This window comes from Lucilia sericata, unplaced genomic scaffold, assembly GCF_015586225.1.
Source record: "Lucilia sericata isolate MDLA Ls3-8-SP2 unplaced genomic scaffold, ASM1558622v1 Contig000072F_arrow, whole genome shotgun sequence".
NCBI classification, from domain to species: domain Eukaryota; kingdom Metazoa; phylum Arthropoda; class Insecta; order Diptera; family Calliphoridae; genus Lucilia; species Lucilia sericata.
The window spans coordinates 584,114-602,326 of NW_023994106.1; the positions used below are offsets into that span (position 1 = coordinate 584,114).

Genomic DNA, 18,213 nt, shown 5'->3' on the forward strand with positions numbered 1-18,213 from the left:
GAAACAAAATTTTTCTTATAAAAATGTACACTTCAAGTTTACTCCATATTCAAAAAGGGTTAAATATAATATCATATAGTAGCATATAGGCGAAAGTGATTGTCAAAGATCTAAGTCCCCTGTCAAAAACCTAACTGGTGAGAATGTATTAGTAGAAGCACAAAAATAAACACCGTTGTTCAAAAGGTACTAAATAGTAAATGTATTTCTGATACGTTATTTTTTGTATGTTATTACTGGGATTTTATATACTAGTGAATGAATATAATAGTTAATTAATTTTTTTCAGAAGATATTTCATCTTAAAACATATTATAAACACGTCTTTTTGATATTTTTTCTGTAGTAATGGAAAAAGAAAAAAAAGTATGTGAAATACTTTTTTCATTTTCAATACGAAAATTTACAACTTTTCTTTTTTGAGTTTAAATTAAAATGAAATGTCAAAGAATAAAAAATATTTTTTTTTTCGTTTGTAAAATATAAATTCTCCGGGTTTTAAATACAATAAAAGTGTCGCAAAAAATAATAAATATTAAGTTTAAGTGATAAGAACAACTATTAAGTGCTAATAGCCTCGCAATTTCGCGAAGAAACTTTGAAGTTTTGTGAGTGAGTTTAGTTCTCTCAAGTGTGTTTTATTCTCTCAGAACTCGTCTGTGTGAAGAGAATAACAAATTTTGTTTGACAACCCCTTCAGTTTCGCCTATATCCCTACTATATGTATAATATTTTATACCTAATATAGAAACAAATTTTTTCTTATAAAAATGTACACTTCAAGTTTACTCCATATTCAAAAAGGGTTAAATATAATATTTTATACCTAATATATAAGTTTTTGTTATATTTCTGATAGTTGTCTAATTATATAGAGCTTTATTCATATAGATAGTGTTTTTTCGAATTTTTGAGCTTTGGCCTTAAAGGGTTAATCTACCTTTTATACCTGTTATTTTAAACATAAGACTTTATACTAAAAATTCCAGTCATATTTACTAAATATGGTGCACTGAGAATTCCCGAATATAGCAAAATTTGACGTTTGAACTCCACACTTTATGGATTAAGAATGTCCGATTTAAACAAAACTTGGAATATATCTTTTAATATCTGATTTATAATACTCTGAAAATACTTTGTTCAAAATGTACAACAGTAAAGAATTAATACGTTTTCTTTATAATATCACAAAAAAGTGCGATTTTCCCGAAATCCGCGGAGCTCAAATCGCAGGCACAGCTAACCTGTAAGAATTATTGATTTATTTTTTCACCGTTTTATTCCCTATTGCTCATAAATCCCCATGAGTAAAATATTTTTCATAAATTAAAAAAAAAAAAAAAATTCTAAAATGTTGCTATTATTGTTTTCCAACAGATTTTTTAGTTAAGGAAAGTATACATTAAACATATTACTTATTTAAATTAATGATGATAATATAGATTTTACTTGTGAAATGTTAAATAAAAAAGTATGGCTGATGTACAAAATATATGAGATATATTTTATTCATTAAAAATTATTTGGTTCGAATTTGTATGTAGAATTCAATAAGAAATAAAACAAAATGTTTAAAAGTGTTGAAGAAAATATTAAAAATCAAAATTAGACCAATGTGTTGGGAGATATTTGCAATCATTTTGTTTTGCCATAACTTGCCCGTTTAATAAAAAAACGCATTATTTAAACATAGTGTTCGCCTAAAAAATATATATTTTTTTCAAAATATTTTTTTGGCTCGAATTATATAGACTTAAATTAAGAATAAAACAAAGCGGTTGAGAAAAATATAAAAAATCGAAATTACACCAATATGTTGGGAAATACTTGCCATCAATTAGTTTTAACATAACTTGCCCGTTTAATTAAAATATGCATTTTTTAAAAAAACTTTTTTTAAATATTATTTTTTGGTTAGAATTTTTATAGGGTCTTTAATTAAGAATAAAACAAAATGGTTAAAAGTGTTGACAAAAATATAATAAATCTAAATTAGACCAATTTGTTGGGAAATATTTGCCATTAATTAATTTTAACATAACTTGCCCGTTTAATTACAAATGGGCTGTTTTTAAAGCTTATTTTTGCTTAAAAAATAAAAAAATTCAAAAATACTTCCAATATTTTAATTGGTCACAAAAGGGTTAAAAACGCGAAAATTTAAATAAACCTATCACAAATTAATACATAATAAAGTTTCAATTTAAACAAAATATTTTTATAGTTTTGGCCAAAAAACATGATAAGCCAGACCTATGTGCAGCCGTTGAAAAAAAATTAAACTTTTTTAACCATATCTGAGAACAAGTTTGCGTTATCGTACAAAGACAAAAGCTAATATTCGAGTAATTATAGATACTAGAGTTCGCCCAGCGGTCGAAATTCGACCAGAACCAATGCTGGAAAAATTACATAAATAAATAATTAAATAAGAATAAAACCCTATTTCTGTAGTTCAAATCTGTGGTAAAAAATTAACTTTATTGATATTATCAAAGTGTATAATTTGCTTTGAATAATGTTTTCTTTTAGAAAATGTGATGGGTTTTAGTAAAAGTCCCATAAGAAGTTTAAAACCTCAATTGTCAAAATTAGTTATACAACTTGTTTTACAAAAGTATTTCAACTATTTTAAAAATAATAAAAAATAACGAACATTTCTTCTATCGACTTATTATCCCCTACATATTTACGCATCATTCACAATGCTGGAGTACTCTACTGTACAGTGTACACACCAGTAAAGAAATGTCAGCTGTTTAAAATACAGAGTTGAAATGTTCTAAATAATTTGTCAAAACAATGAAAATATTTAAAATAAATAATGTCTTATCTAATTATAAATAAATTTTATTTGGATGTCATTAGTAGTCCATCCATCAGGTATATGCTGTATAAATTCTCCCTTATAACACTCGACAAAGACTTCAGCAGACATACATTTATTCAATTTTAATGTCTTATAATAGAATTTAATAGTAGACATTCTATGAGGCCTTCTAATGGGCTTTTATTAGCCTTGATATAGAAGCGCTTAACGATATGCATTTTATTTCTTACTGACACTGAATCAATTCGTTAATCCATCATTTAAATCTTCCAAATCAATCAAAACTAATAATTATGTACCACAATTCAGTATTTTTTTTAACTACAACATTTTGTCGTTAAATAGTAAAAATTCTTAAGTTAACAATAATTGTCGTTGTGTGGTATGTATTCTGAATTTCATTTCACCGATTTTTTTTCGTTAAACATAAACGAAAAAATAAAAAATAAATAAAAAGTTCACGTTAATAATTTTATATTTTAAAAATATTTCAATACATAACCTTTGACATTCTTATATTTTTCCGATATTTGTCTTTAAAATATTCTACGGTCGTTAAAAAGTTAGGGAATTGAAAATTCGTTAATGTAACTGATATTTGTCATTACTTTACTATATCAATACTTAAAATTAAAAAAGTAAATTACTGAATTCCGGTACTGATGTCCTACCAATAATTTTCCAGGTCAAACACCAATATAAGTACATTGTTTGGCATATCTTTAGGTGTCCCCAAGCATTATTTACACATGTTTTTATATTCCTAGTTCGTTGTTTCCTCGGGAATGTCCTTCAGTTTAACTATTTTGAAAAGTTTAAATAACGAAAAACTTCCAATCGAAAACTCTGAATATAAAACTGAAGTCCTACTTCTTATAAAAATATTCCTTTCGATTTGGTAACAATCGTAACGATACTATAACAAAATATATCATTATCTCATTCACAATTTAGCACTTTACACAAAAATATAAAACAATAAAATCCTATTTTCGCATTGCCTAAGCATGTTTACATACTTATTTGTTTACAAAAATCTTATTAAAAACAACAACAACAAATATCATGCAAAATACAAAAAGAAAACAGCAACAGAGAAGTTAAGCGTTTCTGCACTATCCTCTCTTTTTTCAAAAAACCGTGTTGTTTACTTTTTTTGTTTTGTTTCTTGCTTTGTTTGTTTTTAATTTCAAAAATACGTACGTGTGACTATTGTTTCTATGTATTAGTAACAACTTTAAACTCTTATAGCTATTAAAATTCTGAACCGATCTCATTAATATATATATTGTGCACATCTGTGAACAAATACCTTTAAAATGATATATTTTTTGCCAAGATCAGATGTATACTGTAAGAGTAAAAGGGGTCACAAAAAATCGTCTTGCCTATTAATTATATAGATATTTTAAGTACAAAATGTTTTTTTACAATATATCCTAAAAAATTTTAATTTTTTTGTCACATTTCAATTTCATGCGCTGTGAGACACGTTAATGGTCTGGGGAATTTGCAACAACTTTTAAATTTTTTACCCAATATTTGTGTTTTATATCTTTCCGAAATGCTGTAAGGTGAGAGCGTTTCGGCAACAAACACAATATTTTTTTGTTGTCTAGAGTTGACTTTTGTCAAAATGAAATTCTAAAATTGAAAAATAATAAACATTGGCAAGAAATAGTTTTTGTGTATTTCACAATATTACCAAAAAAAACCATAGTGGGGAATTTTTTGGAATTGAAATAAATCTGGCATTTCTAAACGGCTGATCCGATCGGGATAAAATTTGGCGTGAGCGTAGCCAAGGAGTATTCGAGTTTAAGTTTTGAAGATGAACCCTGCAGATGCCCAAGGGACGGGCCTGTGGCGGCTCAAAGTAGGGTACCTACGACATGTAAAATTTTTAAACTCGTGCCATTTTTTGTTTTTCACCCAAATACAAAGATTTTTATATTTTCTGAAAGCGCTCGACGAGATCTTGATACTACTTATCTCTTATAATATCCGAGTTATAGGCATTTAAAAATTTAGTGATACAAAATTTACCATACCTTGGTCCACACCATACCTTTTTTTGAAATCCCAGCTTTGGGATTTTAGAACATATCGCCCAAAGTTGAAGTTTTTATAAAAAATAGGTCATATTCGGAAGGACGCAGTGGCAACATTTTCAAAAAATAGGACAAGTTTTTTACGCCAAAGCGTTCTTCGTAAAGATACCTTTTAGAAAACTATAAAATTGTTATATGTTCTTAAAGAAAATTTTATTTTATTAATAAAAGAGTTAAGACACATTTTTGGCAAAAAAACGGCAAGAATCTAAAATTTTTTGAATTTTTAAATTAAAAAACGTATATTTTTGGATCTGTAAATGATATTGATCTGAAATTTTTTGTATATTATTGGAAATTTTGTTTTCTAACTAACAAGAAAGAATTGAGTCCATTTGGTCCAAAATTACGCCCGGTATTCAAAAAAAAGGCGGACCAAGGTATGGTAAATTTTGTATCACTAAATTTTTAAATGCCTATAACTCGGATATTATAAGAGATAAGTAGTATGTCCAAGCATGTTTTTTCAAGATCTCGTCGAGCGCTTTCAGAAAATATAAAAATGGCACGAGTTTAAAAATTTTACATGTCGTAGGTACTCTACTTTGGGGCGTCTGCAGGGTCCATCTTCAAAACTTAAACTCGAATACTCCTTGGCTACGCTCACGCCAAATTTTATCCCGATCGGATCAGCCGTTTAGAAATGCCAGATTTATTTGCAAAAAATTTCGATTCTGCCCCACTGAGCAGCCAACAATTTTGTGTTTGTTTTAAAATAAAAATGTGAGCAAAGTAAATTATTTCGATATTACATAAAATGCAGGTGCTTTTTAACTATTTTGGAAGCTTTAATTCTAGTTTAAAACCAAAATTTGTAAAAATATCGACGGTTGAAAAATTACACTTTTGTTTTTACTAGTGAAACGTTTATTTACTTTTTAGTAATTTTGTAAATTTTGATTTAACTTACTGGGAAAGTAAATGAACAGACCTATTTTCTTTTTGCAGATTTTTGTAAAGATTCTAGAACATTTATTTAAAGAAATTTAAGTATAAATAAATGTAATAAAATTTTCTTAATATTTTTAATTCCGATTTTTTGCAACTATGTAGTCTTGAATATTCTACTAATTAGATAGTAGAGTTATATACCGATTGACAGTAGTTTACGTTCTATTTAACAGGATTTCACTTCTTGTTTTATGTATCTTGAAAATTGCGACATGTACCTTGCATACAAGCTTCATATGTACAGCCAGCCAGACGGACAGACATGGCATAATCGACTCAGAAAATGAAAAAAATTTAATTAATCAAAATCGCTCCATATTTGTAAATGTTATTTCTCTGTATTTTAAACTAAATTTGTTGTTGAGGTCAATTTCTTCATAAGATACAAAAATATTATAATCAAATTATAAATCTTAAAATTTACAATGAAACTTAATTTTTGTCCGATAACTGAAATATATTTATATGCATACCCGAGTATGTTGGGTATTGATGTACGAGGTAAAAATAGAAAATCGTTCATAAATCGGGTTAGAAAATATATATCTAACTCTGAAAGAATACCCCAAATTTCAAGTCGATACGATATATAGATTTCGAGATATATTACTTCGAAAATGAAAAACATACCCGGGTATGTGGGTATTGACATAACGGTTAACAATGAAGAGTTTTTTTTTTCTTTTTTATTCATTCATGATGTTTATTTCATTCCTTTTCATTTCACCTTCTCATCCCCCCACAAAATTTTTTTTAACGTTTAATCAGTAAAAATAAGCAAAAAAACAGCAAGTGAAATTAGCAAAAAATGCCACAACATGTTATTGCGGCAAAAAAAAACGCAAGGAAAAAAATAAAACAAAATTTATTCATTCAGTAGAAAATGTGCGAAAAAAATATTGCCACAAAATGTTGGTGAAATGCTGGTAATTTTTTCATTGCTCTTAAATATTTCATTTTTTGAATTTTAGTGTGAACAAGTTACATTACATGAATCTCCGTCTCAAGTATCTTTTCTTTCTAATTTTTAAAATGTGAGTGGAGTTTCAATGGAGTGAAGAAGAGAATAAATGTGTTGAAGTAATAAAAAACATTTGCATACACGTTTTATAACACCCTACTCCCATTTTCTCAACGTCTAGTTATTTTTTAATTAACCTTACTATAACCACGCGTTGGTCTTGATTTTAAAAAATTGTGATTTTTTATTATAAAAGATATCGGCAAGTTATCGACGCAAATATATAGCTTCATGATTTGACGTAAGCTTCATTTTAATATAGTAAGAAAGTCCCTGCAAACAGCTTTTTATGCAAAATTTAAAAATATTTGTTTGTGACGTGCATTACATCTATTTTTATTCGATTTCTTAAATATTTTATATTGGGAAATTTTTTTATTTTTTTATTGATATTTTATGCATTTAACAGAATTAAAAACTGCTTAAAATACATTACTGATCATAAAAGAGATGCAAATTTTTAAATTCCATTACCACTAATGTACACTTTCATCAACATGCATTTCTAAATAATATTCATTTTCTGGCTAGAGGCGCTAGGGCAAAAAGAAAGAAAATCTGTGATCACAATCATTTACCATCAAAAATTGATTTTATGAGTGAAAACATAAAAATCTATTTTCTGGAACTATGGCAAAAAAAAAAAACATATTCTGACTAAACTAGAGGCACTAAGACAACAAGAAAGATCATTTTATTTTCCCATCGAAAATCGATTTTATGAGTGCAAACCAAAAAGGCCACTTTCTGGCGAAACTAGAGGCACTAGTGCAAAGTTAAAGAAAATCTGTGATCACTTTAATTTTCCACCAAAAACCGAATTTTTGAGTGAAAACATAAAAGTCCATTTTCTGGCTAAACAAGAGGCGCTAGGGCAAAAAGAAAGAAAATCTGTGATCACTAACATTGATCATCAAAAATTAATTTTCTGATTGAAAACACAAAAGTCCAATTTCTGGTTAAACTAGAGGCGCTACGGCAAAAAGAAAGAAAATCTGTGATCATTTTATTTTCCCACCGAAAATCGATTTTATGAGTGAAAACATAAAAGTAAATTTTCTGGCTAAACTAGAGACACTAGGGCCAAAAGAAAGAAAATCTGTGATCACTAACATTGACCATGAAAAACTGATTTTTTGAATGAAAACATAAAAGTCCATTGTCTGGTTAAACTAGAGGCGCTAGGGCAAAAAGAAAGAAAATCTGTGATCATTATCATTTACCATCAAAAATCGATTTTATGAGTGAAAAAAGTACACTTTATGGCGAAACTAGAGGCATCAGGGCAAAAAGAAAATCTTTGATCACTAACATTGACCATCAAAAATCGATTTTTTGACTGAAAACATTAAAGTCCATTTTCTTGCTAAAATAGAGGCACTAGGGCAAAAAGAAAGAAAATCTGTGATCACTAACATTGACCATGAAAAATTGATTTTTTGAATGAAAACATAAAAGTCCATTTTCTGGTTAAACTAGAGGCGCTAGGGCAAAAAGAAAGAAAATCTGTGATCACTATCATTTACCATCAACAATCGATTTTTGACTGAAAATATTAAAGTCCATTTTCTGGTTAAATTAGAGGCACTAGGGCAAAAAAAGAAAATCTTTGATCAATTTAATTTTCCACCAAAAATAATTTTTTTGAGTGAAAACATTAAAGTCCATTTTCTGACTTAACTAGAGGCACTAGGACAAAAAGAAGGAAAATCTGTGATCACATTAATGTTCCACCAAAACCCGAATTTTTGACTGAAAACTAGAAACACTAAAAAATCTGTGATCGCTAACATTGACCATCAAAAATCGATTTTTTTACTGAAAACATTAAAGTCAATTTTCTGGCTAAACTAGGAGCACTAGGGCAACAAGAAGGAAAATCTGTGATCACTAACGTTGACCATCAAAAATCGATTTTTTGAGTGAAAATATAGGTTAGGTAAGGTTGATAGGAGGATGTATAGTACATCAAATCCGAAGAAATACGCCTAGGCCACGATCGGGCCTGTCGTGCGCTCCTTTTCATGAAAAAAATTGTTTACTGAGTATATGTATTATTTTTCAGTGTTAAGGAACTCAGTTTCCTGGACGTAATTCCTAAAAATTTTCCAATTAGTGTTAGTCAGGAATGTTGTTTCCGGAATAACATCACTTCCAAGATACTTGGATCTAACTTCGACGAATGCCTGACAGTGGCAAAGAAAGTGCTCCAGTGTTTCACTGTCCTCTCCACATGCTCTACATTCGTCTGAAGCGGCCGATTTTGTATAGATGTGCTCGTAATCCTGTGTCAATTCAGAATACCTACCATCATACTAACTTCAGACTTGCTCATTTTGAGGAGATCTCTCTCGTGTACTCATCAGGGACATCCCATAGGATCTTTGTGGTTCTGGGATTCTCTCACCCATTGTTTTGCGTTTGTCAGGTTAACTACTTCGAGCTCCCTTCCCTTTAAAGCTATTACATTCGCCCTTTCGTTGCCGACTACTCCCGAATGCCCTGGTACCCATGTGATGTAAACCTTATCTCTGGGAGAGTATTCAGTTAAAGCTTTCTTAGAATCCAATACGGTCTTAGATTTAATTCTATCACTTGATATCCCCTAATTGCCTTCTGGCTGTAGGTAAATATATTAAGGGCTGTGGGCGCCATATTTATTCTAATCCAATTTACACATTCCGTTATTGCTCAGACTTCTGTCTGGAAACTTATGTTATGATTAGGTAAACGGTTTCTGGGTCTTCAATATAGAACCCCAGGCCCACTTTATCCCCCAATTTAGAGCTATCCGTGTAACAACGGATTCCTACTGGTATTTGCTCTAGTTTTCCGCTTATCCAAGACATTCTATCTGGGATCAGCGTTTCAAAGTTTCCGACATGTCTGGTATGCGATCAGCACATCCGACGATTGTGTATAACCTTCCATTGTGTCCAGTATAGCTAGCAACGTTTCCACAGCTTTGGTTGAAGTAGTACACATGGCACCACTTATACCCAAGCCGCATGTAGGCTGAACTCCCTGTAGCAGTTTGATATTACATTTTTGTTCAAAGCAGTCCACCAGATTATTGAAGCATAAGCTAGAATTGGTGAAATTACACTTTTATAAAGCCAATTTGTCATAGTAGGACTAAGGCCCCATTTCATGCCTATAGTTCTCCAACATATCGCCCAGCACCGATGTGCCTCTATGTGGTGTCTCCATTTTAATTTCCGGTCGAGGATTACACCTAAGTACTTAACTTTGTCTGTCACTGGTATCTTCTTGCCCAGGAAGCAAGGTACAGTATATGTACAAATTATGTCTTTCTTGTAAAAAGACAGATTTCCGTCTTCGCCGGGTTAACATTGAGTTCTCTCGGTTGGGCCCAGCTCAAGGCCGTATTCAGAGCCTCCTCAGATCTTCTACACAAGTCCTTTCCCTTTAAAAGTATTACGACATTGTCTGCAGAGAGGTCTACGTTCTTTCTCAGTTAGGGTCCTTAAGAGGCTATTAATCGTGGTAACCCAGAGTAAAGGTGACAAAGTGCCACCCAGCGCTGTACCGAGAAATATCTTTTTCCTGATAGTTATATCGTACATTTCGCAGCTTATCCATCTGTTCCTTAGCATGTAGTTGATCCAGTTACAGAGCACCCTGTCAACATAAAACTGATCTAGGTCATACGGCCACTACCTATGTAGTGGACAACGTCGTTTAAAGCATACATAAGCATGCTGCTTAAATTATTGGTGTTTGTCTGGTATACTGCTTTTAACCATACTATGGACTACCCGTTCCAAGGTTTTAAGTAGGAAGGACGTAAGACTTATCGGTCTATAGGACTTAAGTGCCGCATAGCTAGGTTTCCCTGGTTTGGGTATAAATATTACACTTGCATCCTGCCATATAATGGGGATATATATCAATTCAATCAAGAATGCAGTGAATATCTGAGACAGATGTTCCGTCCCGCCTCCATCTGTAAAAGTGCCGGGAAAATGCTATCCGGCCCTGAATCTTTATAGGGAGCAAAGCTCTTGATTGCCCCTTTAACCATATCAGATGTAATTACAATTTCCGTGTTAGCCTCCCCTACCTCCAACATCGGTTCATCTATGTTATTCGATATACCGGGTGCGAAATGAGAATCCATTAGGAGTTTCGTTGTCTTCTCCATATCCTCCAGTGTCATCGATCATAGATTCCGGTTGGACATGAGTTTTGGATTTTTTTATCTTCGATACTTCATTTACGCTGTCTACCTGTTCACAGAAAAGTTTACAGGAGTCTCGTTTGGCTTTTCGAACAATTTTCTTATATTCAACAAATTTACTATGATACTCATCCCAGTATATTGCGGTCTTTTTACGCCGTGTCCGGTTAAATAGTTTGCGAAGAGTCTTACCATTATTTTGACATTGAAAAGTGTCCTGACATAAACGGTTCTTTAGTAAGGTATCGAACATTGTCCAATTAGTTTTAGACTTATTCCGAAACTTTATCGGCTCTGGTGGTGGCCGTAGTATTTTGGCGTCTATGTCCTCATTATTTCGACATTGAAAAGTGTCCTGAACGGTTCTTTAATAAGGTATCGAACATTGTCCAATTAGTTTTAGACTTATTCCGAAACTTTATCGGCTCTGGTGGTGACCGTAGTATTTTGAATTTTATGTACCGATGGTCAGAAAAGGAGTGCTCGTCCGAAACTCTGCAATCCTAAATTTTGTTTATAAGCTTTTCTGAATATATAGTTATATCTAATACTTCTTCTCTGATTCTATTGACGAAGGTAGCTTTATTACCTAAGTTCAATATGATCAAGTCTTTAGTATTAAGGAAATCCATGAGGGCTTGTCCCCTGCGATTGGTGTTTGTACTATCCCAAGCTACATGGTGGGAGTTGGCATTACAACCTATTACAATTTTCTTATTTTTCCTTTGTGCCTCTTCAACCAGTTTCATAAGATCCGACGTTGGTGGTAGTGTCGGAGAATCGAAAGGCAGGTAAACAGATGCAAGGTATATGTTGGTCTTGTTTCCAACTGTTGCATCCGATGTGGATAATCCTGCTGAGAGGAGAAAACATAAGTTCTTGTGATATAAGATACATGTTCTCGGTCAAGACCCTGTATCAGCGTGGAAAAGTTGGAAATTTACGTGATTTAATCCATAAAACTTGCGAATCGTCCAAGGTTCCTGGATTAAAGCTATATGAATCATACCTGTGTTAATTTTAGCCATCAGAGCGTTGGTAGCCGTCTCGGTCCGATGGAGGTTTATTTGGATAACCTCAATCATGATCATCCATTTAAACTGCCTTCCAGCGAGTTGGTGATCACCTCCTCGCTCGTTGGTAGCCTGAAGTGGCACTGGATTATATTAATGGTACTGTGGTCTCCTTATCGTGCATAGGAATAGCAGTCTTTTTAATCGACACCTTTCAAATTTTGGAAAGCGCTGCTGTTCTGTCTTCGGGCGAGTGAGTGATTTCTTCCTCGTTTTTAGGATTTGACTCCTCAAAATTAACAATACTTTCTATTGATGCTTTGGGTACCGTCTTAGGTGTTTTAGTGTCCTTATCGGGGCTTGTTTTGACAGCCCTTTTCAATCGGCGCCTTTCCGATTTAGGAAAGAGCAGCTGCACTTTTTTGGCGAGTTAGTGGTAACTTCCTCGTTTTTAGAATTTAACTCCTCAACGTTATGTAGTGGCTTTTTAGTGTCCTTTTCGATGCTTGTTGTAACAGCCATTCCAATTGGCACCTTCCCAATTTTGAAAATTACAGCTTTAGAGGCAAAGTAAGCCCTACATTTATTCTTGGCAAGACTAACCATATATTTCTGGTCGATACCTATTTCAAATAAAGTTCCTTTATTCTTGGCAAGACTAACCATAGATTTCTGGTCGATACCTATTACAAATAAAGTTCCCTCAGGTTCTTCTTTCCTGTAAAAGACGGACGTCTTTTTCTACGGCCAGTTCAGCATTTTGACCAGAATTTCCAGTATACGTTCTTTAGCCAGTTTACTGCCTCATTCTTTTATGTAGATAGTGGACTTTAAGGGCACCGGAAGCTCGCTCTTCTTTGCCAGCGCCTTTCCAGATAGGAGGTATACTTTACACTAAGTTCGAGTTCTTCTATTTTACTCTGTTGGTTACCGGTATCGTAAACTGCATAGCAGAGATCGTCTCGGTGTCTTCTTCTGGCAACTTTGGCGTAAGATGGCGGCTCTTTTCCATTTCCACTGTCTAGCTTCTCCTTCGTCGTTTTTCGGAGCTTCTTTTGAGATACCCTTACCTTAGATGTTGATTTCGCCGACGTGGTCGTCTTCGGGATATCTGGCTTAGCGTTGTCACTCTGATTCTCTTTGCCTCAGATCTTGTGAGAGAGTCCGATTTTTCCTTTGGAGTGTCGTGGAATTGTCTAACTACCCAGCAAAATATTTGCTTACAAATTCACTAGAAAAATCACCAGAACTCATCGAGTAAATTGCTTAAAATTCTACTAGAAAAAGTACTTATTTTTGTTTGAGACGTTCCAAAAGTAAGTCAATATTATTTGGTTGGAAATAAGTTGTTTTTTTAGTGGAGTTATTTATAGAATATTTATGAAAAAATAAAAAGTCGACACAGACTGGGGTTGAACTCAGTACCATCCGTCTGCCAGTTGAATGATCCACTCACTACACCACTGTTAAGCTATTTTATTGTGCGTCAAATAAAAGTTTTCACACACAAATACTATTTTATTTTTTGTTTGTCTAAAAATATTCATTTGCTATCCTGTGCACAAAAAAGGAAAAAGGAGACCTCACCTATATTTAAAGGCTGAGGTAGCTTAGAGCTCTCTCTGAGTACACCCTTCTCTTTCGCCCCTATGTTTTTGCTAATGGCATGATGTACACTTGACCTCCGTAGTAGTCTTTTGCTCACGATTGCATGATGATGGCGACACGCGACTCGCGAGTAGATCAACACTTGCCGCCAGTACTGAGTTATTTAGGCCCTGCGCCATAACTATTATCCTTATATTTTTATTTTCCAAGTTTGTTTTTTCCAGTTTTTTGACAATTTGCCCTCCCTCAGCTTAAGTGACTCTAAAAATGGAAGAGGACAGATGGTCCATCGTCCCCCTATCCGCCACGAGCTAGGTAGGAAAAACTGGAAAACTCCCCCGAGAGTGAAGACATAAAACTCCATTTTCTGGCCAAACTAGAGACGCTAAGGCAAAAAGAAAGAAAATCTGTGATCACTGATCACTATTTTTGTTCCATCCAAAAATCGTTTTTTGAGTTACCATCCAAAATAGATTGTTTTACTGAGAACATTAAAGTCCATTTTCTGGTTAAACTAGAGGCACTAGGGCAAAAAGAAAGAAAATATGTAATCACTATCATTTACCATCAAAATCGATTTTTTGTGTAAAAACATAAAAGTCCATTTTCTGGCTAAACTAGATTCGCTAGGGCAAAAAGAAAGAAAATCTGTGATTATTTTTTTCCCACCAAAACCCGATTTTATGAGTGAAAGCAAAAAAAAGTCCACTTTCTGGCGAAACTAGAGGCGCTAGGGCAAAAAGGAAGAAAATCTGTGATCACTAACATTGGGTCCTTTTTCTGGCTAAGCTAGAGACGCTAGGGGAAAAAGAAAGAAAATCTGTGATCACTAACATTTAACATCATTTTCTGGGTAAAATAGAGGTGTTAGGGCAAATAGAATGAAAATCTGAGATCACTTCAATTACCCACCAAAACCGAATTTTTGAGTGAAAATATAAAAGTCCATTTTATGGCTAAACTAGAGACGCTAGGACAAAAAGAAAGAAAATATGTGATTGCTATCATTTACCATAAAAATCGATTTTTTGAGTGAAAACATAAAAGTCCATTTTCTGGCCAAACTGGAGGCACAAGGGCAAAAAGAAAGAAAATCTGTTATCACTATCATTTACCATAAAAAATATTTTTTTTGAGTGAAAACAAAAAAGTCCATTTTTCCGGCCAAACTAGAGGCGCTATGACAAAAAAAAAGCACTTACCATCAAAATATCGATTTTTTTAGTGAAATCTAAAATAGATTGTTTTACTGAGAACATTAAAGTCCATTTTCTGGCTAAACTATAGGCACTAGGGCAAAAAGAAAGAAAATCTGTGATCACTATCATTTACAATAAAAAATCGATTTTTTCTGTGAAAACATAAAAGTCCATTTTCTGGTTATTCTAGAAGCACTAGGGCAAAAGAAAAGAAAATATGTGATCGCTATCATTTACCATCAAAAATCGATTTTTTGAGTGAAAACATATAAGTCTAGGGCACAACTATTTATTAATTCAGAAATCTGTGGAGAAATGGCATTTAACAAATCGTACATACAAATAAAACGTGTATGGCCAGCTTAAGCAAAACTTAAACAGATAACAAATATTTAATTTTAAGGATTAAAATGTATGAAAACAAAATAATCTTATTCAAATTATTATTTTTTAAACTTTATTACATACCTAATCGTCATACATTTTTGTACTTACTTTGGGATGTGTTCTTCGGGGAAATGCTACTTTTGGATCAACCTGTAAAATACAAAAAAAGAAAATAGTAAACACAAGGTAATATTTTATGATAAAAACTAGCAAAAACTTTTTTGCACAATGTGCATATCACACACCCAGTACAATATGTATATTAGGGTGGGTCGATATGTGTCGAAAATAGACTTTTCTCTTCTAATAGTGAAATTATATTGTATTTTAACGTCAAATATCTCATCGCCGCCAAAGTTTGTAAATGCGTTTATATGGGAGAAAATTACACTTTTTGGGGTTTTTTCAAATGAGTAATTAGTATTAATTGTTGCATTATTTTTATAGCAAAACCATATTTTTTACAAAATTGTCTTTCCAAAAAGATAGAAAAAATCAAAATTAATTAAAAAAGTTTTGAGTTATTAAATTTTGACACGAGAATTTTGTGATTCTGAAGACACATAAAAGTAAATATAAGAAACATTATTTAGTTTTGAAAAATTTTACAAAAAAATATTTGTTCAATTCACAATCAAGTTGTATATTGTACCTACTAAAGTGTAGTAACAGTGATTGTGAACAGATCTTTGCAGAAAGTCATAAGTTTATGTTCTCAATGGAAAAAAAAAAATAATCAAAACAAATATACATAACAATGTGAAAGTATAAAAAAATCAAAAAATATTAAATTAATTAAACTTGCGAAATAAACCAAATTAATTTCTTTGAATTTTCAATTCTTTTATTTTTTTTATTCCACATTTTAAACTAATATATAAACTATTTTTAATAAAATTTTAGTTTTTTTTTGTTTTGGTAAACAGCTGTTTGTTTCTGATTTCAGTGTTACCACTTTATCGTTTTTTATGCTAAAATCGTTTGAATTTTTTGTTTATATGTTGAAATAAACAATTGGCAACACTAAACTTTCTTACAACATTCGAAAAACATATGAAAAATTGTCGTAGGAGTTGTATAGAGCTTTTGCATAGAAAATACCAACAACATTGTTATGACTATTCCCTTCAAACATTTAAAAGAGAAAACTATTGCGCATCACCCCAGACGCCACGTCAGAAACACTTCTGGACGATTGTCAGACGAGAACGCACATTTTACAAAAACAAAATACATTGATTTCGAATTTTCGTCTTCTAGAAATATACTTTTAAGTTACTTCCGGATGATAGTTAGAAGAGTGCATCCATTTTGCTTAAACAAAAAACCATGCCTGTTGAATTTTTTTCATCTGGAAGTATACGTTTTAGTGACTTCTGTATGAGAGTTGGGTGAGAACACACATTTTACAATAACAAAATACATTGTTTCCTAATTTGTATCTTCTTGATTTGTATGTTTATGTCACTTCTGGAAGACAGTTTGAAGAGTGTTCACATTAATGTTGTATTTTATTCATCTGGAAGTGTGGATTGTAGTCACTTCTGTACAATTGTCAGACGAGAGCACACATTGATTTCTAGTTTTCGCCGTCTGGAAGTATACTTTTAGGTTACTTCCGGACTTTTTAGCGTGAAAAAAAAATAAAAATAAATAATGCAGAAATTTTGTTAAGTTCAGTGATGTTTTGTGTTTTGTTCAGTCATGTTCAGTTTTAATTATTCATCGTAAAACTTAAATGAGTTCTTGAATTTAATGTTCATAGAAAAATAGTGTAATTAAAATATTGTGAATCTTAAGTAATAAAAAACAATATGACAGTGTTGTGTTAAAAATCAACTGTTAATAAACATTTAAGAAGGTTTTCTTAATTGGCGAAGTGTATTAAATATATACCAAAAAGTATAAGGAAGGATTATATAAATAAAATTAAAAAGTAAGTTGTCATATTAAAATACTATTTTAGGAATATGTTAACAACTCTAAACGGCTTCCATTTCCATTATTTTTAAAAAAGTCTAATATGTTTCATTAAAAATGTTTTTATATTAAATTTCGACTCTCTCTTAATTCGTTTAGGAGGTATAAGCATTTAAAGACTTTTTCAAGTTGTACATTTCGGCTTTCATTTGATGAACATTGCATTTTTAACATATTTAGATTTATTTGAGTTAAATCTTAACTTTCAATATTTTTAAAACTATTTGCGCGTTTAGGTCTGGAATCACTATATTGAAATTAATACTACTGTTTTATACATAAATTATTTTTTGACTTGGGTCACTCGACACGAAATTGCCCATATAAGATATTTAATATTGAAATCAGATAGTTTTAAACCCACCTTTTTTAAATAAATACAATTTTATTAATTTCCATATAGCTTTGGATTTAATTATTCTAATTATAGGTACTTTTTTAGTTATTAACACCAGGTCTTTCTATGACCTATCATAAGATACTAATATTCTTAATATTTAGCATGCTGTTCCCAAGATATTGAACCTAAGTATTAGAAGAGAGCAAACAAAAAATGTCAAAAGCAATATCCCGTTTAGGGTCGTTAAGGTGTTTCTATCGTTAGTGACTGTAAATAATTTAAAAAATAATCCATGACTTAGTAATTTCAGATCTTTATAGACGGTTTAATTCCAAGTTATTGAAAAAATGTTCATGAAAGGTAATGTTTTTATTGATTCAAAACAATAAATAAATAAATTAATTAATTTTTAATTATTTTATTTTTTAGAAAGCAGTAGCTAATATTAAAATACTTCTAACTGAATTAAAATATAAAAAAGGGATCTGGTAAGTTATAAATGTCTTATTTCATCACGTGGTTCTACTAAAAATGTCGATTATTTGCAGAAAATGTAAAAAATGGATCTG

At 31.6% G+C, this 18,213-nt stretch overlaps 1 protein-coding gene across 10 annotated transcripts in view; it reads right to left on the reverse strand.

The window, feature by feature from the left end:
* Positions 1-18,213, reverse strand: part of LOC119616445 (RNA-binding protein Musashi homolog Rbp6-like) — a 328,977-nt gene that overhangs the window by 121,887 nt on the left and 188,877 nt on the right. For all 10 annotated transcript variants that reach the window (XM_037972790.1, XM_037972789.1, XM_037972791.1 and 7 more), the window contains one exon: positions 15,433-15,474. In XM_037972790.1, coding sequence (XP_037828718.1) covers positions 15,433-15,474 — 42 coding nt within the window. The remainder of the gene's footprint in view (positions 1-15,432; positions 15,475-18,213) is intronic.